At 36.2% G+C, this 25,202-nt stretch overlaps 1 protein-coding gene across 1 annotated transcript in view; it reads right to left on the bottom strand.

The window, feature by feature from the left end:
* The window catches only part of ARL8B (ARF like GTPase 8B), an 86,922-nt gene extending 62,387 nt beyond the window's left edge, over positions 1 to 24,535 (bottom strand). Inside the window, exon 1 of the mRNA XM_077116683.1 lies at positions 24,210 to 24,535. Coding sequence (XP_076972798.1) covers positions 24,210 to 24,332 — 123 coding nt within the window. The 5' untranslated portion in view covers positions 24,333 to 24,535. The remainder of the gene's footprint in view (positions 1 to 24,209) is intronic.
* Between the last annotated feature and the right edge of the window lie 667 nt (positions 24,536 to 25,202).

The following is a 25,202-nucleotide window of genomic DNA, read 5'->3' on the forward strand; positions in this document are numbered from 1 at the left end:
ATGATACTGTCCATATTTTAAAATTTCAACTTCTGAATGAGACCAAAGGGAGAGAAGTTTAGTTGGCGCAAAATTTATATTTTGGGTAGCACATCACCTACTTTAACTTGTATGGTCAGTTTACTTAAATACCATAGGTAGATGGAATCTTGAATAGCGTGAGAGATCTTGCTGATTTGTCCAAGTTAGTGTGATGCCCTGATATATGCCAGAATAACTGGGGGAATGAATAAAGAACTATTTGCAAAGTCCCCATGGAGGACTGGGGAGAAAGGAGGAATTCTGATATTCCCACAAACAGTGGAGACAACCAAATCAAAAGGCTAAGCCCTCGATCTTGGGGTTCGCCCCTATGAAACTTATTCCTGCAAAGGATAGGTTATGCCTACTTAAAACTTTGCCTAAGAGTCATCCCCAGAGAACCTCTTCTGTTGCTCAGATGTGGCCAGTCTCTCTAAGCCAACTCGGCAGGGAACTCACTGCCCTACCCACTATGTGGGACAAGACTCCCAGGAATGTAAATCTCCCTGGCAACATGGGACAGAACTCCTGGGATTTGCTGGGACCTGGCATCATGTGATTGAGGAAGACTTCTTGACCAAAAAAGGGAAGAGAAAAATGTCACAAAATAAAGTTTCAGTGGCTGAGGGATTTCAAACAGAGTCGAGGGGTTATCCTGGAGGTTATTTTTATGCATTATATAGATATGTCTTTTTAGTTTATTGGAGTGTTCCAGTAGCCATGATTCTTTTTCTTAATTTATTTATGAATTTTTAAAAATTAAGAACAAAAACATTAACATATAATTCTGTTCCACATATATATTCAGTAATTCTCAATATCATCACATAGTTGCATATTCATCATTTCTTTGAACAGTTGCATCAATTCAGAAAAAGAAACAAAAAGACAACAGAAAAATAAAACAATAATAGAAAAAAAAAAGATTATGCATACCATACCCTTTACCCCTCACTTTCATCTATCACTAGCATTTCAAACCCAGTAGCCATGATTCTTGAAGACAACTGTAAAACGATATAACTTTTACAAGTGACCACGTGATTATGAAAACCTGGTGTCTGATGTTCCTTTTATCCAGGGTATGGACAGATGAGTTAAAAAAAAAAATGGACTAAAAAATAAATAAATAATGGGGGGGCAAGGGGTAAAATAAATGGAGTAGATAGAATACTAGTGGTCAATGAGTGGGGGTGTAAGGTGTATAGGATGTATGACTTCTTTCTTTTTTCTTTTTATTTCTTTTTCTGGAGTGATGCAAATGTTCTAAAAATGATCATGATGATGAACACATAACTATGTGATGATTATGAGCCACTGAATATATACTATGAATGGCTGTATATGTGTGAAGATTTCTCAATAAAAATATTTTTTAAATAAAAAAGATAAAAGATATACCAGCTGATGAAAGAAGTCTCCTCTTGACTAACACCTGTTTAAAGTGGTAACAAGGGTAGTCACATTCTCTGTTAGTCATTAAGTATTTTGAAAGTCTAAAAAAGTATATTTAAAAAAGTGTATTAAAGTGTATTAAAAAAAGTATTAAATACTGAAAAAAGGAAATCAAGAGAGTATTTCACGCTCCTGCATGAAAAAGATCAGTCAATAAGTTAAATAAACCCAAACATGCATATCCACGGCATAAAGTTTTAGCATTTGTTCTACAGAATAGGGAAATCAAAACGTGAAACAATGGACAACCCAGCAAATCAGTTATAAAGGTAAAAAGAAACTTCCAAGGGGCCAATAATCACCCTTATTTTAGAAACCAAGCCGAATGACTATTGTACCTTGACGCATTAATTAAGTTTAGTAATACAGATGCGTGATTTTTTTTTTCAATTTCACTATGACAGTTCTGGCCTTTGCATGCTCCATGGGTGAATGCTCTTTATTGGGAACTGGAAATGAATTCTATAATATTTATCTCCTTTTAACAAGTAAGCAGAAGTCTTACTCATATTTTTTTTTTTTTTTTTTTTTTTTTTTTTTTTTTAAAGACAGAGAGAAGGAAGGAAGGATAGAAGGAAGGAAGGAAGGAAGAAAGGGAAACATTTTTAAACATTTTCTTGTTTTATTGTATTCTGTTTCTCCGTTTTTGTTACATGGGCTGGGGCCGGGAATCGAACCGAGGTCCTCCGGCATAGCAGGCAAGCACCTTGCCCGCTGAGCCACCGCGGCCCGCCCATTACTCATATTTTTGTGTGCTTAACACAATGCCTGACTCAGGACATTTTCATCTTAACAAATTAAAACTTTCTCCATTACAGCATTTCTCTCAGGTAAAACATTATTTAATATATATATTTTATTAAGTAATTCTTTCTACAAAATCAAATACATTTGTAAAGAGTTTTTCTTAGTAGATATTTCAAAGTCCCCATTTGGACCTGAGGACATTCCCAAATTCTAGTAGTTCTCATGTGTAAAACAAGTCTGATGTGCTTGTTCAGCCAAAGCAATAAAGATCTTCTGGGGGAAAAAAAATTAAGCCATACTAATTTTTAAAAAGAATAAAATGACAAAAGTCAACATTAATACCTAACTTATTATGAAAAATAGTATGGAGATTTCAGTAACCCAATTCTATTGGGTTGCTGAGAAGATTAAATGAGAAAATACATTAAAAATATTTAGAAGACTGTCTGACATGTAGTAGACATTCAATAAATATTAGTACCTACTACTATTATTCTTAAAACAATGGTTTAGATAAACTCAACAACAAGCATATTATTCACCAGGGTGAAATGACAAAGGAAACTTATGAGCAAATAGCAATTTGCCATTTCACAAATTATTTTTTCAAAGATACTGGGAATATTCCTTCAGAGCACTGCACCTAACTGACTTTTCCTAGAGAGAACTGACTGTCCTTCTGTATTCTTGGAAATTATTGCGTTGTAGAACCTATTATTCTTTCCTTTCTTTAACTGTTCAATGTTTAAGCCTCTCTGTAAACCATAAACCCCTGGGAGATAAGAATGTGTTCCAATTTGAATTATATTTGTATTCTCAGCACCTATCACAATGCCTGATATATTGAAAATGTTCAATTAATGTTTGCTGAGTGAATAAAAAAAGAAAAAAGTAAAAGGGTGGACAAGAGAGCCTCTTTTGTTGCTCAGATGTGGCCTCTCTCTCCAGTCAACACGACAAGCAGTCTCACCACCCTCCCCCTCTCTGCGTGAGACATGACTCCCAGGGGTGCGGACCTTCCTGGCAACGTGGGACAGAGATCCTGGAATGAGCTGAGACTCAGCATCAAGGGACTGAGAAAAACCCTAGAATGAGCTGAGAATTAACATCAAGGAATTGAGAGAACCTTCTCGATCAAAAGGGGGAAGAGTGAAATGAGACAAAGTGTCAATGGTTGAGAGATTCCAAACAGAGTTGAGAGGTTATCCTGGAGGTTATTCTTATGCATTAAGTAGATATCACCTTGTTGTTCAAGATGTAGTGGAGAGGCCGGAGAGAATAGCCTGAAAATGTAGAGCTGTGTTCCAGTAGCCATGTTTCTTGATGATGATTGAACAATGATATAGCTTTCACAATGTGACTGTGTGATTGTGAAAACCTTGTGTCTGATGCTCCTTTTATCTACCATATCAACAGACGAGTAGAACATATGGAATAAAACTAAATAATAGGGGGAACAAATGTTAAAATAAATTTAGTTTGAAATGCTAGTGATAAATGAAAGCGAGGGGTAAGGGGTATGGGTACGTATAATCTTTTTTTTTCTGTTATCGTTTTATTTCTTTTTCTGTTGTCTTTTTATTTCTTTTTCTAAATCGATACAAACATTCTAAGAAATGAAGAATATGCAACTATGTGATGATATTAAGAATTACTGATTATATATGTAGAATGGAATGATATGTTAATATTTTTGTTTGTTTGTTGTTAATTTTTTTAATTAATAAAAAAAAGTCCCAGAAAAAAAAAAAAAAGTAAAAGGGTGGAAAGAGATACACCCTGCAAACGCAAATCAAAATAAATTTGTATGTTTTTCTAACTACCCAAGATTGAAATTATTTCAAAATTAAAAATTAAAAAATATTTGATTACATATAACCCATGGGTCAGAGAGAAAATTTCAAGGGAAATTAGAAAATATTTTGAACTAAAAAAAATGAAAATACAAATACTAAAATTTGGGGGAGCAGTTAAAGCAGTGCCTAGAGGGAAATTTATAAAATCAAATGCTAATATTATATATTTTGAAAAAGGTTTCAAATTAATAATCTAAGCTGCTACCTTAGAAACTAGACAAAAAGCAAAATACATACAAAACAAGCAAAAGAAAACAGTAAAGAGCATTAGTCAATAAAACTGAAAATAGAAATAAATCAGTTAAACCAAGTTTTTCTGAAAAGATAAACAAAACTGATAAATTGATAAAGGAAAAAAGACAAAAGTTACCAATGTCAAGAATGAAAGAAGGGGTGGGCCACGGTGGCTCAGCAGGCAAGAATGCTTGCCTGCCATGCCAGAGGACCCGGGTTCGATTCCCGGTGCCTGCCCATGTAAAAAAAAAAAAAAAAGAATGAAAGAAGGGGTACCACTACAGATCCCACAGATGTTACAAGGGAATAGTATATCAACTCTACAAATATAAATTTAACAACTTAGATGAAATGGACCAATTTCTTCAAAGTCCAAAGATGACAAAACTCATCTGTGATAAAAATAACTTGAATAGCCCTATTAAAGAAATAGAATTAGTACTTAAAATTTTCTTAAAAAGAAATCTCCAGGGGGTGATCAGGTAGTTCAGTGGTCGAATTCTCACCTGCCATGCAGAAGAGCCAGGTTTGATTCCAGGTCCATGCACTTTCCAAATCAAACAAACAAACAAGCAAAACAAAGGAAAAAACAAACAACAAAAATTCAACAAATGGTGCTGTAGTAACAGGATGCTCACATGGAAAAAAGAATGAAATATGACCCCCGCTATACAGCATACAAAAAAAAAAAGAAATCTCCAGTCCCAGATGATTTACTGATAAATTATAAGAAATATTTATAAACATGACATAACACCAATTCTAGATAATCTCTTTCAAATAATAGAAGAGTGGGTGGGGCAACACTCCCCAACTCCTTTTATAAGCCAAGCAATACCCTGGTACCTAAAAGTAGCTACATATTCAAAAACATTGTTAAACTGTCCTAGTACAATTATGACATAAGATATAACAGGAAGCAATAGGATAGACCACTGTGGTTAGAATATTCATACCAATCTACAGCAAAGTTTCATAAACTAATAGATTTGTGTGATGGAAGAACACTATCACTTGATTAAGGGATAATAGCTATCATTTGCTGATAGTCTAGATTGTCAGTTTTGTCCAAACAGATGTTGGTGAAACGCGCATGGAGAAGTGGGAGGTAACAACCTCCCCGCCAGCAGGTTATTGGTGGTTACCCTAGTCTAGAATTTTCAAAATACCACAAATCACATATATATATATATATAAATGGGTTGCTTCCCTCAGGGTGTCTTTTCCCTCTGATTGTACCCTTCAATTCAATTTTAAGCCATCTGGAAACTAGCACCAACATTCATTAAATAGAGAATTAAAGACAAGATTAATCTGTGTTGAAATCTAGCCAAGAGGCCTATTTCCTAATGTATCAACAGGAGAACATTATTTTTAAAATTGCCACCCAGTTGTACAGGGAAGGTATAGACCATGACAACTGCTACCTTTGGAAGAATATGACTAAGAAGACCAGTAGGAGGCTTGCATCATATACTGCCCTCATTTCTTTGCAGACATTGAACTGACTCATTCAGAATTCCCAGGTCCAATATCATCCATTAACTACTTTCGCTTCTCCTTCAGCCCCATTTCCTTAAGGGGATTGCTACTGGAGGATTTCCAGGCCATGAAGAAATCTAGTTGATGACTAGTAATATTCTCAATCTGCCTCGTTCTGCTTCTGGGAAATAAACTTCACTGCTCACTACAACTGTAACACCCAGTATTGTCTATTTAGATTTGAAATTAAACAAATGTCAAAGACTGTGTGAGAAAAGTTACCTGAAAACTGTCTCCCAGGTTAGAATTTAACCCAGACTCTTACTGATATGTGGACCATTTAAATATTAGAACGAAACATTCTCTAAAGGTGGCAAAGGATTACAGCATATCATGCCATATGACAGCATTTGCATGTCGCTTTATCAACTCTTTTTCCTATCTGGAAGATAAATGATGCTGTTAAAACCCTGCTCCACAGATATGTCGTAAAGCAAATAGGTGATTTCTCCCTTCCTTATCTTTTTTTTTTTAATTTTTATTGATATAACAACATGCAAGCACATATATTCTTAACATACAAACGTTCCATACATGGTGTACAATCAATGGGTCACAATATCATCACATAGTTGTATATTCATCCTTCCTTATCTTTTAAGAGTAGCCCAGGCATTCCTGACAGAAGCAGGGGAGGAAGAAAACTGTGGTACCTTCAATAGATAAATTACATACTGGATTTTCACTTATTCATCCTTTATTGGCTACTTTTAATATTTTTGTGCCTCAAGGATTTGTAGTCTTATCTCCTCAACTAATAGCATCACATGGTTTGCTTTGTACTTTCCTCCATTGAAAAATGTTTAGTAACACATAGTTTCTAAAATATTAAAGTTATTAATTCCCTCAAAATATTTAAAACTACAGTAAGTACATCAAATAGCTAAAAAGCTGTTTGTTTACATATCGGTAGAGACAGCTCTGCTTCCACGTTCAGGTTTTTTGGCAGACTGTTGTAGCTGAAGAAAGTGCCATGGTCTAGTTATACTTTCTTTCAAAAAGCATTTTTCACTCTTTGGCTCTCTATGGATGCCCCTGAAGAAACATTAAATATTGTAAAGCTACTCCATTAACCCAGTCACTGTTCACAGTATTGTTTTTCATTGAAATTCAGCTGGTAAATGATGGATAGTCATGAAATATTGAGTCATTGCATACTGCTCAGATTCCAAATTACAGCGCCTTCCAAATACTAACATATTATTTATTCAGTAGTTGTCCACAATCCCACTTACTACCAACAGGGTAGGGCGTTTGGCACATATTTCAAAGTACAAGAGAGGTTGGAGTGACAAAATATTTTTCCACTTACACGTAATTATTGCATTAAGAATACATCATTATTATTAGCTGAAATACATGTTGCCTTACACTATTACTAGCAATAATAATAATGATAATAGCACAACACCACTGGATCATTTTACAGAAAAAGAAACCTATGTCAAGCAAGGTGACAGGTCACACAGCTAAACAGTGGCAAAACTGGGATTTGAACCCAGGTCTGAACTGCAAAGGCCTAAAGTTACTTTATATTTAACCATAATGATTTAGGCTCTCTAGAGTTATTTGGTAACAGATAAAGATCATTATTTGTACAGAAGCTTGAAGCCAATATATTAGGTTGCTGAATAACAACAACAATAACAAAATACAAACTGAGTAGTCAAATGAGAGGTTGTAAGTGGATACTATTCTCATCTTCTACACTGAGCAGTAAAAATACCAACTTGGAGCAATGATAATCTCTTCAACCAAGTTAAAACTAGTATCTACCACGAACAGACCAAACCAAATAGACAAGCAAATTTTTCAGCAGGTTATCACAGACAGTCTAGCAGACCCACGGAGGGTTATAACAAAGGAGCAGTTTTAGTACTGCTCTCTCAGAATGGCAGAAAACCATCAAGAATCAGAAACCGGCCCCTCATGCCTAGTACACCTCTATTCTGGAACTCAGGAATCTTTTATCTTTCTGAAACAATCCCTCCTCATAGCTCACCTCAGGGTTAACAGATTCTGTCTCACCTCCTGCGGTTTGGGCCAACCGCTAAGCTATCGGGGACCCTCTACTCCTCAGCTTCTCACTGCTTGCTAGACGACACTGCCGCACGCAGAAAAGGGGCTCGAGCCGGGGGTCTGGGTCCAAGGGGCGCGCGCAGGAGACCTCGCTGCGGGTCTAAAGGACTGGAGGCCGAGTCAATTAAGGCATGAAGCGAGGTAGCTTTATTCCATCAAGAATCAGAAACCGGCCCCTCATGCCTAGTACACCTCTATTCTGGAACTCAGGAATCTTTTATCTTTCTGAAACAATCCCTCCTCATAGCTCACCTCAGGGTTAACAGATTCTGTCTCACCTCCCATCTAACTGGAGTTCATGCTCCTGCCTCTTGCCTAAATATCCCATCTACAGCAATAGTAATTACCGACTATGGAACACTAACTCTATGGCAAGCCCTGGGCTGACTATCTCATCTCACCATGAGCCCATGAGGCAACTATTCTCATTCTTACATCAATAGTGAGGAAACTGAAGCTCTGAGGGGCAAAAGGCCTTAGCAAACCCAAAACGGAACCCCAAGCCTGTCTAACCCCTCACACATAAAAATTACCCTACATGGCTTCACTCTATTCAAGTCAAACAGCCTAAAAACTCGCAGAAGACAACAGAGGATCTTACTTTGCCCTTTCAAACAAACAGGGAAATGAACAATACTGTAATTGGAGAAGAAAAACTATATTCTGAGTCTAATATAATTCACATCTTTACCCAATTTAAATCTCAAGAGATAAGAAATTATACATATTGGCTTTTCTCTTAAGTAGAAAGACATTACACAAACCTAAACCAGGCACTTTCCAGGGATGAAAACATCCCTCTTTGAATGAGATGGCAAAATTTCTCAAGACTGAAAATGAATCTGAGCTATTTAGAAAATACAGCTTCTATCCCAGCTGTGTGAAGGGCCATGATTAGATTAACGCTGCTTCTGGGCAACGTGCATTATGACCATGAATTAAAGTATACAAATAAGCACCACAAATAAATTAGGGCAGCCCAACTGCAACTCTGGAAGGAATGAAAAACACTTTGCTTTGTCCATGTGTACTAAAAAGCTGGCAAAACAAGTAATTAGAAGATAGGATAATCTACATGAATCACTAAGAAAAAAAATTACTTTACAACTCACTCTTCTGAAGGGGAACCAGGATAAGTTTTCTACTACTCCTGATGACAAATATATTTCATACATATAAATTGTATGAAATTTTAATTCTCAGTTTTACTCCCACTGTACTTAAATATAGCATTAAAGCCCTGTCATCTCCAAACAGCATTCCCTTTATATCACTAACTATGTAATACACTTTATACTCAACTCATCCCTTTCATTCTAAACCTATTCCCACTCCACCACCCAAATTAAGCTATTTGTGATGGCACAACCATACTTCTGCCATTAGCTCAAATTCTCACAATTCTCAAACTTTTTGTGATTCCCTTTGTCCTGCACACCTGATTCAACTGCTAACTTAAACCCATTCTACTTTATAATAGCACTAATTTTTCCCATCCTCTCCAACTGTCTCCCTCATTATCTCTCAATCAGTCCTTTATTAATAACACGATAACCAATTTTCTTATCAATGGCCTCTATACTGCTACTAAATTAATCCTTTGGAAACACAGGTCTTATTTCTCCCCTCTACCCCCAACAAAAACCTTCAGTGGATCCCCATGCCAGAGAAATAAACTAAGTCAAGGCCTTGTGGGAAGCTGACAACTTCTCCAGCCTCCTTTTTTTAAAAACTTCCAGCCTCACATCTAATCCAACAAAACTTCTTGCCTTCAATTCATCAACTGTGCCTTTGCTTCACCAACAATTCCTTCTTGGAATATCTTTTCTCCCCCCCATAATACTGGAAGCACCACAAGGGCAGGAGCCATTTCTGTTTTGTTCCTAACTGTATCCATATGGTTTAAAACAGTGGCTTACACACATGTTGAATGACTATAATCTACCCTACTCTCAGAACTCCACAACAGCTATTCCTGCTATAGACCCACCAAAAGTTAACCTCACCAAAAGCCCCATCTTAATGTGGAGAAGAAGAGATTCTCACAGCATTCTGTACAACTCCTAAGACACTTCATATTTCTCTATCCTATGTATGGCTATTACAAGGCCATAAATGATCTCAACTGGTAGATTTATGAATCATCTCCTATTACCATGCCTTGTACATAATTTAAGTATACATACAATGATATTCATTCAGTTATTCAATATTTTAAGAGCTTATTAAGTGCCAAGCACTGTTCTTAGCACTGAGAATACAGCACTGAAAAGCACATAGCCCTGCTTTCATGGAATTCATATTCAGAAAAGAAGCAAAGATAATTAGTAAGGAAACAATATAATCTCTGATAGTAACAAATGTGGTAATAATAATGACATGGGTGACATAATCGAGACTGATTTAAGAAGATGCCTACTACAGACAAGGTGACAGGAAAGTTCAAAGGTTAAAACTGCTCAAACCCTTTGGCTCACTAATTTCATTTCTGGGACTTCTGAAGAAAACCACACAAACCAAAGTTTTAGGCATGAGCATTTCATCCACTCAACAATGGAAAATAATGGCTATGACCAAAATATACATGTAAGGAATAATTAAAGTCTGTAATATCCATTTGATTTAAAATTTTTAAAAAATGGGTTGATGTTTGTCCCTCATATTTGGGAGGAAGGGATCAAGAGCCCCATTTTGAACTGACTGAATTTGAGTTAGTTGACTATTAACCATCTGTGCTAGTTTGAAAGGATTTATGTACCCTAGAAAAGCCATGTTTTAATCCTAATCAGTCTTGTAGGAGCAACGGTTTCTTCTAATCCCTATTCAGTACTATAGGTTGGAAACTTGTTTAGGTTGTCTCCATGGAGATGTGACTTAATCAACTGTGGGTATTAAACTTGATAAGATGGAGATGTGTCCGCCCATTCTACGTGGGTCTTGATTAGTTTACTGGAATCCTATAAAACAAGTATTTTTGAGAAAGTTTCAAAACGCTGCAAAAACACAAACCACAGAGTCCATAAGTAAACTTGTAACTTATTAAATTCCCCTTTTTAAAAGCCATTCCATTTCTGGTATACTGCATTCCAGCAGCTAGCAAACTAGAACACCATCTGAGGGACTAAACCATGAAAATGACATGAGATGACGCAATATGTACAGCATGATTCTCTCACTATTACCAAGAAACTGGCGTCTGCATACACAAAGGCATAGGAAAACAACTGGAAGGATATACAGCCTAACATTAACAATGATTATCTCTTAATGGTATTAAAGACAATTTTTCTTGTTTACCTATACTTTCTATTTTTTTTTCAAAAAAGAAACACATTCTAATTTTTTTTTTAATTCAGTCACTGAGGTCCAGAGTCTGGGAGAGCACCAGGAGGCACCTGGAGTTCAGAAAAACAAAGTCATGGAGCTTTGCAGAGTGAAAGTATGGTGTCGGCTATGGATGATCAAGACACAGCTAGACAATGTGGACCAATTTCTTCAAACTATGGCTTTTTTGCTGTCTGCTTACAGTGCTGGTGGTGGTGCTGGTGGTCATTTATGCTACTCAGGTGGAGCGTATTCTTCAGAAGACTTCCACGTTTCCTAAAGAACAAATGTCCTGAAGGTTTGACTGTTGGTCCAGGTTCTTCGGTTTCTCCATATTCTTTGCATAATGCTTCTACTTCTGCATAAAATTTTTCTGCTTCTTGGAGAGACCTGATTGTTTCACCACATTTCTCACTAGTCAACAAACTCTGACCATGATATCAGTTTAATATGATTTGGGATATGATTTTCCTTTATGTTTAAAAATCCCAGCTGCAATATCTAAGCTTTGGTGGACTTCTTTTGCTTCATTTTCTGTTACGCATGATAGTTGGAGACTTCAATTGCCCTCTCTCATAAATGGATAAAACATCTTGGAATCTGTCCTACTAACATTATCAGCCCACTTAAAATTTTGCATATATCATAAATTGCTCTCTTGAGTAGATTCATCCACAGAATTTACGAACCCTTATAAAAGTGAAAAATATGAATCCACTACATTCTTCACCAGTTCCAGATCACAGCTCAAATCAGTTAACAGTTCAAGCAATCATGCCCTAGATGTTCTCAAATCACTGCACACTTCTGAAGCACACGGCAAGCAGTCACACCATAATAGTTAAAAGAGATAGGAGCTGTGGTTTTGAATGGGTTCCTATGAAACCAATGGGTCATTTTCCACAGATGTTGTTGGATTTCTCAGTCTATGGAGCTGCCTCTCAAGGGAAGGAAGGCAATGTCCAAGGCTTCAAACAAGAAAAAGAGGGAGTCCAAAAAGAGGGGCTACCCAAGTAGAGCGGCTGGAAACCAGGCCAAAGCCTAGCCGGAGTCATGTGGTTGGGACAGCCATGACAGTTAATGAGCAGAAGTGTGCGCTGCTTAGAGATGGAGGATGCCCCATCGTCACATCCCCCTGAAAACATCCCATTCATCAGCAATTCCTTCCTTCTCCTCCACGGATTTTCCTCTTGAGTGGTGGTCCCTCCTCAGAGAGGAAGAAAATAATTGGCCAAGCTTCTCAAGCCAAGGTAGATGCCCCAGAAATGGCTACTGCTGTCGCCTGACTTTCACTTTTATGAATATCCTTTACATTCTGCTGGATCAAATCTTCGATTTTTTTTTTTTCCTGAAAGAGCACGTGGAAAGTAAGTTTACATGTCGGAAACTTTTTTTTTTTAACATTCACATACGATTTGTATTTGGGTTTTGAATGCTGTATTGAAAATCCCTTTCACTTAGATCCTCCAGAACTGTGCTCCACTGTTTTCTGCTGCCTAGTGTTGTAAAAGATAAAAGTCTAATGCCAGTCTGAGTCTCATTTTTTTATTGGTAATACTGGTTTCCTTTCTAAATGATTCCAGGGTTCTCTTTCCCTTTAAAATTTTATGTGACTCTATTTAGGAGAGGGCTTTTTTTTTTTTATTTGCTGGGTTTAATACTTTGTGTAGTATTTCTATTTGAAGTTTGGAAATTTCTTCAGATCTGGACATTTTCTTCATTTCTTTTATTAGTTTACCTCTACGACTTTCTATTTCTGAAGAGCTTATTACATTGAAGTTGGTTTTCTTAGGTAGAGTCCACTATCTTGTTACTTTCTTTTCCTCACATTTTAAATATTACTTTCTTTTTGTTCTGTGTTCTAAAGGATTTTCTAATCTTCCAGCATTTCAAAGAATTTTAAAAAAATTTCAACAACTGAATTTATTTTCAAGATCTTTTTATTTTTCTCTCTAGGATTAAATTTGTTCATCTTGTTCCATCCCTTTTGTCCTATTTGTTCTCCTCAGTTTTATCTTTGTTCTACTGTTGATATTTATGAATGGCTACTTTGATTAATACAAGTATATGGCATGGATTTCATCTGCTATTGTGGAGGACAGTTTCCTCAACAAGTTTCCCCAGAATGCAATAGCCAGTTGGACACAATGTGCGTGGATGAAATGTATCAACAGGCAGGTTTCACTTCAGGACAAGTGGAAGGGAGTACACAGATAGGCCAATACCCCTCCATTTCCATAAGAAGGAGTTTTATTCTGAGGTGCCACTAGAAGGCTGCATTTGTTCACTGCAGATCATTCCATTTTTTTCTTATTTTTTTAAATACCAAAAAACACAAAGAAAATGCAAACATTCCTATTTTGATCATTCCGTTCTACATATATAATCAGTAATTCACAATATCATCACATAGTTGCATATTCATCATCATAATCATTTCTTGGAACATCCGCATCTATTCAGAGAGAGAAATAAAATGAAAACAGAAAAAAAATTTATACATACCATACCCCTTATCCCTCCCTTTCACTGATCACTAGCATTTCAAACTAAATTTATTTTAACATTTGTTCCCCCTATTATTTATTTTTATTCCATATGTTCTACTCATCTGTTGACAAGTTAGATAAAAGGAGCATCAGACACAAGGTGTTCACAATCACACAGTCACACTGTGAAAGCTATATCACTATACAATCATCATCAAGAAACATGGCTACTGGAACACAGCTCTACATTTTCAGGCAGTTCCCTGGAGCCTCTCCATTACATCTTGAATAACAAGGTGATATCTACTTAATGCGTAAGAATAACCTCTGGACTCTGCTTGGAATCTCTCAGCCATTGATACTTTGTCTCATTTCACTCTTCCCCCTTTTGGTCAAGAAGGTTTTCTCACTCTGTTGATGCTGAGTCTCAGCTCATTCTAGGATTTCTGTCCCATGTTGCCAGGAAAGTCTGCACCCCTGGAAGTCATGTCCCACGTAGAGAGGGGGAGGGTGGTGGGTTTGCTTGTTGTGTTGGCTGGAGAGAGAGGCCACATCTGAGCAATAAAATAGGCTCTCTTGGGGGTGACTCTTAGGCCTAATTTTAAGTAGGCTTGACCTATCCTTTCTGGGGTTAAGTTTCATATGAACAAACCCCAAGACTGGGGGCTCAGCCAAGAGCTTTGGTCGCCCACACTGTTTGTGAGAACATCAAGAATTCAACTTGGGGAAGTTGAACTTCTCCCCGTTCTCACCATTCCCCGAAGGGGACTTTGCAAATACTTTTCCACTCACTAGATCATTCAAGTTTTTGAGAACACTGTCTATTTTTGCTGACTGCTGGGCTCAGTCAGAAGTAATGACTCCTACCTATGTTGTGGCTTTCTATGTTTGGGTTTTGGATAATATTTTCCTGCATCTGCTCTTTTTAAAAAGCATTTAATAGTTTTTTGAAACACACACACACACACAAAAAAAAAAAGAAAGAAAAAGCCCGTAATTCTGACAAATAAATAGCTCTGTTGGAATCTGTTAAAGAACAAAATGAAAGCTTGTAAATGATTTAAAAAGTAAAAATAAAGGCATAATAAAATGAAAAAAAAATTCAGTCACTGAATAAAGAAATAATAAGATCAAAGTAAAGAAACCAAAAAACTAGTGGAGTAGAGTAAGGAGATTGTGGAGAAATAAAAATGGTTTTTCTCCATTTCCTAGTTTTTCCTCTAATAAGAACTATTTAGAAATAATAGGGTCTATGGTTTTGCATTAAAACATTCTTCACACACAACCAGCTTTCAAAAAAACAGTGAAGCAAAAGAAGGCCTATTAATCAGTGTCTTCACCAGACACTGAAGCCATCATAAGAGAGAAGAACCTGCCAAAAACGCTTTCTAGCCTAGTTTACATAAACAGTCGATAAAAGTCCGCTTCTCATCTTAGAAGAGAACTGGCTAACTCAGATAAAGTATACCGCCTAAGGGGACTTGCAAATTTATGGCTATTGACAGTAATTAAGCCCACTCTAATCTTAAATTCTAGTTAAAATAAAATTATAACAACACACATGCACACACAGACATCAATATTTTAATCTTAGCAAACTTAACATTACCATATAAGCATACGCTTGGACAGGGCACTCAATTCTAGAGGGAAGGTTCTTCTGCCAAGGGCTCATTCCTCCCTGCTAGGGTCAGTCTACCTTTCCACCTCTTACCATAAAGTTGCAGAGTATCTCAACTTTTCTTACTAAGAGGCACTGGTATTTTATAACTAGCTTCTTATGTTAGGGCCTTCATATATTTATTTAATTCTCTGATCTATGCCTAAGACTTCTAATTCCAGGTACAAGAAAGTACCACTGATTCCCAAACAGCAAGGTTCAAGGTTCTCATAATGATTATTCACTCTTAAACAACAAAAATGAAGAACAGAGAAGTTTTTTGTTTTTGTTTTATAAAAAAAAATTTTTTTAACATAACCACATACAAAAACAATATTCTTACCACATGATCATTCCATTCTTGGTATACAATCAATAACTCACAATATCATCACATAGTTGTATATTCATCACCATGATCACTTCTTAGAACATTTGCATCAATTCAGAAAAAGAAATAAAAAGAAAAAAAACTCATATATACCATACCTCTTACCCCTCCCTCTTATTGATTGCTAGTATTTCCATCTACCCAATATATTTTAGCCTTTGTTTCCTCTATTTTCTTTCTATATCCCTTATCACTCCCTTTCATTGATCACTAGCATTTCAATTGGCCAAATTTATTTTAACATTTAGAACAGAGAAGTTTAAGTGATTTGATCTGCCATTAGTCAATGGCGGGAGCAGGAAAAGGAAAACTTTTATTTCTAACTCTCTGTTCAGAATTATTTCCACAAAAATTAATTATGTACTGATTAATGGAAATTACATCAGATCTAACTTCACCTGCTAAATGGAAGAACTCTGAGTAGATCCAACAAAAATTACTAGCCTTTTCTTGAAACTAAAACATTTTTTCCATCTGCCCATTTCTGCTAGCAATTAAATTCAGCATTTATATCACGCTCAAAAATTATCCAAGAATTAAACACAATAAAAAACAAAAGGCTTATTTTCTAAACAACACCTACCAATATTTAAAGTACAACCAAGAGAAATTTACACACGAATTGTTCATTAGAGCAAATAATTACATCTACTACTACTCCGGATAAATAACAGTCACTATTTATTTAGTGCTTTCTATATACCAGGCACTGCACAAAGCATTTTGTATACATTCATACATTTAATTTTCAAAGCTACTCTACAAAGTAGATTCTGTGGTCTCCACTTTAAAATGGAGGAAAACTAAAGCAGAAAGCCAACTGTTACATATCCGTGCCAATGTTCAAATCCAAATCTGGCAACTGCAGAACTGTTGAGGTTAACAATATACTAGATTTCACATAATGAAATATGAATATTGGTTCATATGGACAATTATTTGCTTACTGAAATTTAAAATAATAATATTATTTGTCCATTCAAAAGTGTATTTGGTTGTTCAAGATGTAGCGGAGAGGCTGGAGGGAACTGCCTGAAAATGCAGAGCTGTGTTCCAGTAGCCATGTTTCTTGATGATGATTGAACAATGATATAGCTTTCACAATGAGACTCTGTGAATGTGAAAACCTTATGTCTGATGCTCCTTTTAGCTACTATATCAACAGAAGAGTAGACCATATGGAATAAAAATAAATAATGGGGGAACAAATGTTAAAATAAATTCAGTTTGAAATAGTGGTAAATGAAAGCGAGGGGTAAGGGGTATGGTACGTACAGTTTTTTTTCTCTATTATCATTTTATTTCTTTTTCTGTTGTCTTTTTATTTCTTTTTCTAAATCGATGCAAATGTACTAAGAAATGATGAATATGCAACTATGGGTGATATTAAGAATTACTGATTATATATGTAGAATGGAATGATTTCTAAATGTTTTGCCTGTTAATTTTTTTTTAATAAAAAAAGTTTAAAAAAAAAAAGTGTATTTGAAGGTGCACCGGCAGTTCAGTGATAGAAGTTCACCTGTTATGCAGGCGGCCCGTGTTCAATTCCTGGTCCCCACACTCCACACACACAAAAAGTCAACAAATAGTGCTTCGGTAATGAGATATTCATATAGAAAAAGAATGTAATGTGACCCACACTGCACAGCATACAAAAAAAAAAAGTGCATTTGAGCAACTAATAAATGTCAGGTACTGTTCCAGACACTTCGAATATATCAATGAACAAAATCCCTGCTCTAAAGGGGATCACATTACAGTAATCTAGCAGCTTACATTTATGAAGTACCTCCTGTGTGCCTTGCACAATTCAAAATGTTTATATATATTAATTCATACTAATCCTATGAGATAGGTACTATTATTATTACCATTTTACAAATAAGTAAATAGCTACGGAGGGGTTAAATAACTTGCCAAAAATATCATAAGTGAAGGAGTCAGGATTTGAACCTAAGCTGCCTGGCTCTCATTTGGCAACCACCATGCCATTCTAATGTAGCTCATGTAGCCACTTAATTTAAACATATTACAAATAAACTCAAACATACTACATTCATATCCCAACAAATTTAGGTTCAAATATATTCTTACAGTAACACTACATCAGTAGACATTAAAGCAATTTCCACCAGGCAAACTAGTAGAAAAGATATTTTAGTATCACTTCACAATAATCTGTGTAAATCAATTTACAAGTTTTTTACAGTAAATAACTTCTAGCCCAGTTTAAGAGGAAAGGTCCCCAGTCTTCAAGCAGAAATGCCACAGCTTAAATAGTTGTAACTAAAATCCTTCCTTTTGCCAGTATTATGATTAAATACACATACACACACACATATATACAGTATTCCTAAAAAGCAGAGATGATTTTTAAATAAACCCTGAGACTTTGTTGATTTTCTAAATAAAAAACATTTTCTTTCAGGATATGAGATAAGAATTGTTATTCTAGTATACAGGACTGGGCAAACTATAACATTAGAACCAAATACAAAATCTAATATCTAATTTAAGGAACAGAGAAATCTTATAAAAAAAAAAAAAAGGATCCAATAGTGTAAAGATTGTGGTTTTGACTGTGAAAGAAACTAACTCTACTCCATTAAAGATTTCAATTTTATTTTGCTATATATCCTAGAAAAACTAAACACCTTAAATTATCATTAATTCTGAGCATTCAAAAAAAAGGCTGATACTTTTTCCCTTAACTCAAATATGAGCTTGAAGAACATGAATCAATTTTTATTACAAAATGATACTCAAGTTATGAATTCAATAAAAGTAACATGCTACAATCTCAAAAAGTGGTCTACCTGGCCAACTTTCTTGGATTTTGATTTAGAAAAAAAGGATATCTAAGCAAAAAAAAAAAAAAAAAAAGCATCCCCCTACAACAAAACAAGGTTAGATAAAGACTGCATGGAATGAATTCTGGAAAATGAATTACTAATGCAATTCACTAGTAGGTTTAAAGCAAATTTGCTAGAGGGAAGAAAAAACCTGAAACTGTTGCACTGTATTCCAGCAGCCTTGATTCATGAAGATGATTATGTAATCATATAGCTTTTACAATGACCCCGTGACTGTGAAAACTTTGTTCTGATGCTCCTTTTATCTAGGGTATGGACAGATGAGTTAAAAAATAAATACTGGTGGGGAGGATAAGGGGTTAAAAAATGGGTAGACTGAAATACTAATGGTCAATGAGAGGGAAGGGTAAGGGATATGGGATGTATGAGTTTTTTTCTTTTTATTTCTTTTTCTGGAGTGACACAAATGTTCTAAAAATCATCATAGTGATGAATACACAACTATGAGATGATATTATGAGCTATTGATTGCATTCGCTGGATGGACTGTATGGGTCCAAAGATATCTCAATTAAAATATTTTTTTTAAAAAAAGCAAATTTGTATAATAGCTAAAAGGAATGAGCTGTACTTATGAGGCCTGTCTTTAAAATTATATGAAAAAGAAAACTGAAAAAGAATTATGTTTTTCTTTAAGGCCTAAGTCTTAGCGTTGCTGAAACATTAAACAGGAACTTCTTAAAACTCATTAAACACAGAAACAGAATGATATTTAAGAGCGTAATCTAAAAATATTGTTGATTCAGTTTACCTCATCAAGAAAACTAAGTATGTTTTGTCCTAAAAATATCAAAGGAAAAAGTGCTTAAATAAGTTCAATATTATATTACGAAATCTTTTCACATGACTTTAGCAACAGTGTGTACTTTCTGGAAAGCAAGCTGCCCATTTGACCTGGAGTATGTTCACATTTTTTGACCCAGTATACTAAGTCTGGAACCCATTCTGTGGAAATGCTGATTAAATGGATATACAACAGCAAAAACCTGGAAACTACCCAAATGTCCAATAATGAGGGAATGACCAAATATACTACAGTGTATCCACAAGAAGGAATAAATTACCAAGGCATTAAAATTGGTTTTAGACATAGGAAACTGCATACACCATAGTTAAAACACAACAGGATACAAAACATTGTAAGCAGTATTTCAAAAATGTTTTTAAAGGTATTGGTATACATATTTTTAAAAAGACAAAATAAATACTTTGAAATGTTAACAGTAGTTAACCCTGAATAGTGGAGCTATAAATGGGTTTTTTTTTCTACTTTATACTATTCTTATCAAATTTCTACTAATGAGGCATATTATTTTTATGATCAGAAAAAAAATCTTTTAAAAATAACATTTAAGCAACTATATAGATACAACACATCTTATATTCATGTTCAGTGGCCGTTTAATGTCTCTTTGATAAACTTAAAAAGAGTGCTCTAGGTTCTCAAATATACTGGAAGTCATTTAAATGCATTCATTTTACACTTTAACAACTTCTTAATGAGACAGAACATTTGGCTTTCAATATTCTAGGTCTGCTTGAAAAAATAAATAGGGGAGGAGATGAAGGGGAAAGAATTTTGGAGAGATGCTCCTAGGCATGATGCCTGCCTCGTTCACAATTGATTCCACAGTTAGAGACCACCCACTGGAAGACTAGCTTCTACCAAAAAGTTTCAGATTTGTAAAATCTAAACTCAAGTCACACCTTATTTTCTTTAAAAACTTGTTTTTTGCAATTCTCACCCCAAAGTAACTAAGTATAAGCACTTTGATCAAAGGCAAAACTATTTCTGCTTTTAAAAAACATTAAAGATCATTCAATAATCCAACAATGCTTGTTAGGCAGTTACTCAAAGTCTCAAACATAATATTCCATTACTTCTATTTTTCAATAGATGATCACTCCTTCCCCTAATTCAATTTACAGTCATCAAATGTTGGCCACCATTCATTAGATGCTTGGATTTTAAATGCTATCCAGGTTCCTAAGAGGGGCATATTTACATACAAAACTATTTTTAAAGTACTGAGGTCCTCCCAACTCATAACTCTGAATTCAAACCTCAATCAATGTACAGGCTGGTTGAAAATTAGACAGTATATACTGGCCCTGGGTTTGGATCCTACCTCTGCAATTAATTAGCTCTGGATCCTAAAGAAATTCACTTAAACTCTCTGGATCCCCTAGCCAGGCCTGTAAAATTAAGGTTTCTACCAAGACATAAAAAAAAAAAAAAAAAAAAAATAAATAAAGAAAAGATTCTAGGATTCTAGGTTCAGATTTCTATAAGCTTTACAAATATCTTTTTTTTCCTACTTCTCAGCAGTAATAAATGGATCCTTGGATTAACCTTTCAGGAATCAACATCTCATAAATGTGCAGACAAATTTGTATAATACGATCCAGTTCCCAAACAAACAATTTCTATAAAATTTACTCTATAATACTTTGAGAATTCCTATAAACATTTCTTAATTAACACACTACAACCCATCTAAAAGTTCCTGTTAAAAAGAAAGATTACCCAACACACATAACACATACAGGGCACATGACTTATTATGCAATAACTGCCAGAAAACAGCACGGGCAGTATTTCATTCCCTAATACTACATTAGAAAACTAAAGACTATGGATGTTTCTTTTAAAAACATCCAAAACAAAAGAAAGCATTTTGTAATTCAAGTGTCTCTACATTAAAATATCAGATGAAGTATCATTTCAGTTTTAAAACCATAAGAACATATATTTTTCTTAAGATTTGAACCACCGTAATTAAGCTGCCTAGTCTCAAACGCTACATATAAGTATTTCAGCTTCACATATCTGTTAAGGTAAATATTTACAAAATCTTTCTTAACTTTTAAGAGAGAAAATATAGCTAGATTTACTTTAATTTTTACAAAAGTTTTGTAATACTGACATGATTCAGTATGACAAAAAGACAAATGGTTTTAGAAGAAGCTTTTGAAATCTGGGAAGTTACTTGCTAAATCTGAGTAAATAGGTGCCCAATTTTCAAAAGTGATACACAGTGCTCAATACATCTGCACTTCTCTGAGCCTACAAATAAAGCCTTCTATAATACAGAGAGCCGAGTCACTTTTTAAAAAAGTAAGCATAAATTTACTCTTCTGGATACATTGTTTCTATCTGAAAGTCTGTAAAATCAACTTTAATCAATTTTTCCCTCCCCCTCACTATATTCCAAAAAAATCACAAGTTAGGTTAGAGTCTGAGACAAAAAAAATTAAAAGGAAGAAAAAAAAAGCATGAAGTTTCCTGAGGCCTCCCTTCTTTGAGCCATTTTAAAGGCCACAGCCAGTTACAGTCCATATTTCTTAAGAGAACCTAGTATACCATTACAATTCAAACACAATATAATCTAACATTAACATAACATTGAAACCAATGATTCAATTTGAGTTCAACAGATTTCTAGATTTTTTTAAAGTAAAATAATCTAATACTAAAAAGAGAGAATGGGGGGGAGACATGATGTGATTATTTGCCCCAATCCATAAATCCATTACTGCAGCCCAAATTTGGATGCATACAGAGATTTAAAAAAGGAAATGACCCCAGCTGAGTCCCTCCTCAATACATTTCAAAACATTGTTTCTGCATTAAATGATGTTACTCACTACAAATAAGTTATCATGGCTAGGCATGCTGCTCCTCAATTAACATGTGTCATTTCAGACGTTAAAAGCAACTCTGTAAGGAATATATTATTATTCCCATTTAATAGATAGGAAAGCTAGGACTCAAAGAGGATACAAAACTGCCAAGTGGCAGAGCTACATTTCAAACCCAAGGCTGCCTGACTTCATCATTATATCAATTTTTTTAACTTTTCCAAATACAACTACTGCTTTGTAACAAGCACAATTATTAGAATTGTATATGTACCTACACTATAAATTAGATCAATCTGATCAAAGGGATAGGATTTACAAAGTGACTCCAATTCTTATCTCAAAGGAGCATGATAAAATTTATATAGTTAACTGAGCTCAGCTTCACTCAGGTTAAAGTCTCTCTTTTCTACATATGAAAGTTCTTAAATGGATACTTAGCTTGTTTTTCTGTATTTTTAGTGGTTTTAGATACACATTTCACACTACTATATCCATGAAAAAAAATAATCATTTCAAGTTTCCTTTCCCCAAAAAAAGAACATCATATTACAAAAAAAAGCCAATAAACAAGCAAGTTTTCTTTATATTTCAATGAAACATTCCTCAGAGGCAGTTTGGATTGTATTCATCTCTCTTTTTTCAAGTTTTACTGACTCCTGTTGCTATATTACTGCAAGGACTAAGAATCACAAGTTACCTATTTTCTCCAACAAGAGAACAAAACATGTTTGAGTCATTCCTGTAACCAAACCAGTTGAACTCCTAGTCTCCTGCTAAACAGGGATTTCAAATGTCATCTTAAAGGAGACAGAACTGATGGCATTTCTCTTTAGAACTGTTCTACATCTAATCCCTGGCCTCTACAAACTCTTATTGGCTGATTGAGTCACAGCAACCCCTGGGCTCTAAATAAAGGCTGATAAAAATGCTTCACTTCTGTTCCTTCCCCAACAAACCAATTAACAAAAGAATCTTAATCATCCTTCCATTCAGTCATTGCTGAATAAACACCACAATGTATAAATTCCCTGGGAAATGACCTTACTGGAAACCTATTCCCGAGCCTGGAATAAACCGTGTTTCTGCTCAATCCCTTCTCTTCTCTTCAAGTGACAAACATCCTCAAAAGACCAACCTTTCATTCACAAGGTAATAAACTCTGCTGACCACACTGCATCTCCTCGTTTAAAACAACTAGCTCTGCAAAAGCAAGGCCCCCTAACACCACAGATTAATATCGTTGAACTACCGTCGACTGACTAGTCCTATCCCTACCCAGCTTCTAGCAGCAGGCTCAGCAATCAGCTGGATCTCGGCCCCTGGAAGATGAGCGAAAAGGAATAACCGAAGAAAAGAGAGATTTGTAGAATTACAGGAGCCAAACCGAGCATATACAATTCAGACCGTACTGGTCTCCCGCCTTTCTCATAAAGGAGCCCTTCGTCCCAAGTGGTGATTTGAAGGAGGCTCTTAATCCTTTCGCTTTCCCGCAAATCTGAGGGTCTAGCTACCCTACGGGGAAAATGACAGTCCAGAGTTAACCCGTCAGTTACCCTTACTGAGCAAACTCGAGAGAATGCCCAGTTTCAAGCACTTTAAAAACGTGGCAAGTCCAATTTAACCCTTTCCAAGCCCCAGTGGCGTCGAAGACACAGTCCTTCGAAAATGACTAGACGGAATTAACCCTTCAGCTGCCGATCTCAGCACTACACGTCAGCCACCACCTCGCGGGGAATTCCAAATCCTGGCCGGGCCTGGTAGCCCTCTCGCCTCTCCCCCCACCCTCGACATTTGTCCCCTGGCGCTGAGGAAAGCCCAACCCGAGCCAGAGGGAAAAAGCTGGGCCGGACTCGCGCACCACGGAACCCCGAGCGGGCCGGCGAAGCTCACCGCGATGACATTGACGAACGTAGTCTTGCCAGAGTACTGCAGCCCCACCAGCGTCAGCTCCATCTCCTCCTTCCAGAAGAGCGAGCGGAACCAGTCCAGCAGGCGGGAGATGAGCGCCAGCATGATGGCGGCTAGAAATCAGGACCGGCAACCAGATGGACGGGCGGTGGCGGCAACGGCTCCCACACGAACGGGCCGTAGCCCGGACCCCTCAACGGCTCCTCGGGGTCCCGGGGCGACGCGGGCTGACACTGGCGGGCGGCGGCGGCCGGAGCCAGGAAGCCGAGCGGGTCATATGACTCGCCCTCCCCCTACGTCCGTCCCCGCGCAGATGCCGGCGCCCACGGCAAGAGCGGCGTAATTCTCTGGCCAGGTGCGCCCGCCGCGCGCAACGCCACCTGGTGGGGCTATCCCGCAGCTCAGCCTTCCGATCGGCTGTCCTAGGTCATCACCCCTCCTTAGCTCATTCATTGTTGGTTAATATCATTCCTTCACTCATCTCCATTCTCTCAGTCACTCATTCACTCGCTTATTCATTCACTCACTCACTCACTCACTCATTCATTCATTCATTCATTCATTCATTCATTGTGCATCTAACCCTTGCAGAAGACTACAGGACTCTGAGGAATTCATCATGGGATAAAAATTCTTGACCTACATTGTTGGTAATAGGAAAAGATAGAAAGCCACGATAAGGATCTGATTAAATAAACTATGTTAGATCCCAAAAATGGAATACTACAGACTTGTAAAAAATGAATGAGGATCTACTTAAAATGGATCAAAGACCTAAATATAAGAACGAGAACTATAAAACTCCTAGCATCTCCAGGACCTTGTGTTAGGCAGTGATTTCTGAGATTTACACCCAAAGCACAAGCAAGAAGTGAAAAAACAGATGAATGGAACCTCACCAAAATTAAAAACTTCTGTGGATCAAAGGAATTTGTAATGAAATTAAAATGACAACCTACACAGTGGGAGGAAATA

The sequence above is a fragment of the Tamandua tetradactyla genome, chromosome 9, assembly GCF_023851605.1.
Source record: "Tamandua tetradactyla isolate mTamTet1 chromosome 9, mTamTet1.pri, whole genome shotgun sequence".
In the NCBI taxonomy this organism is placed as follows: Eukaryota; Metazoa; Chordata; class Mammalia; order Pilosa; family Myrmecophagidae; genus Tamandua; species Tamandua tetradactyla.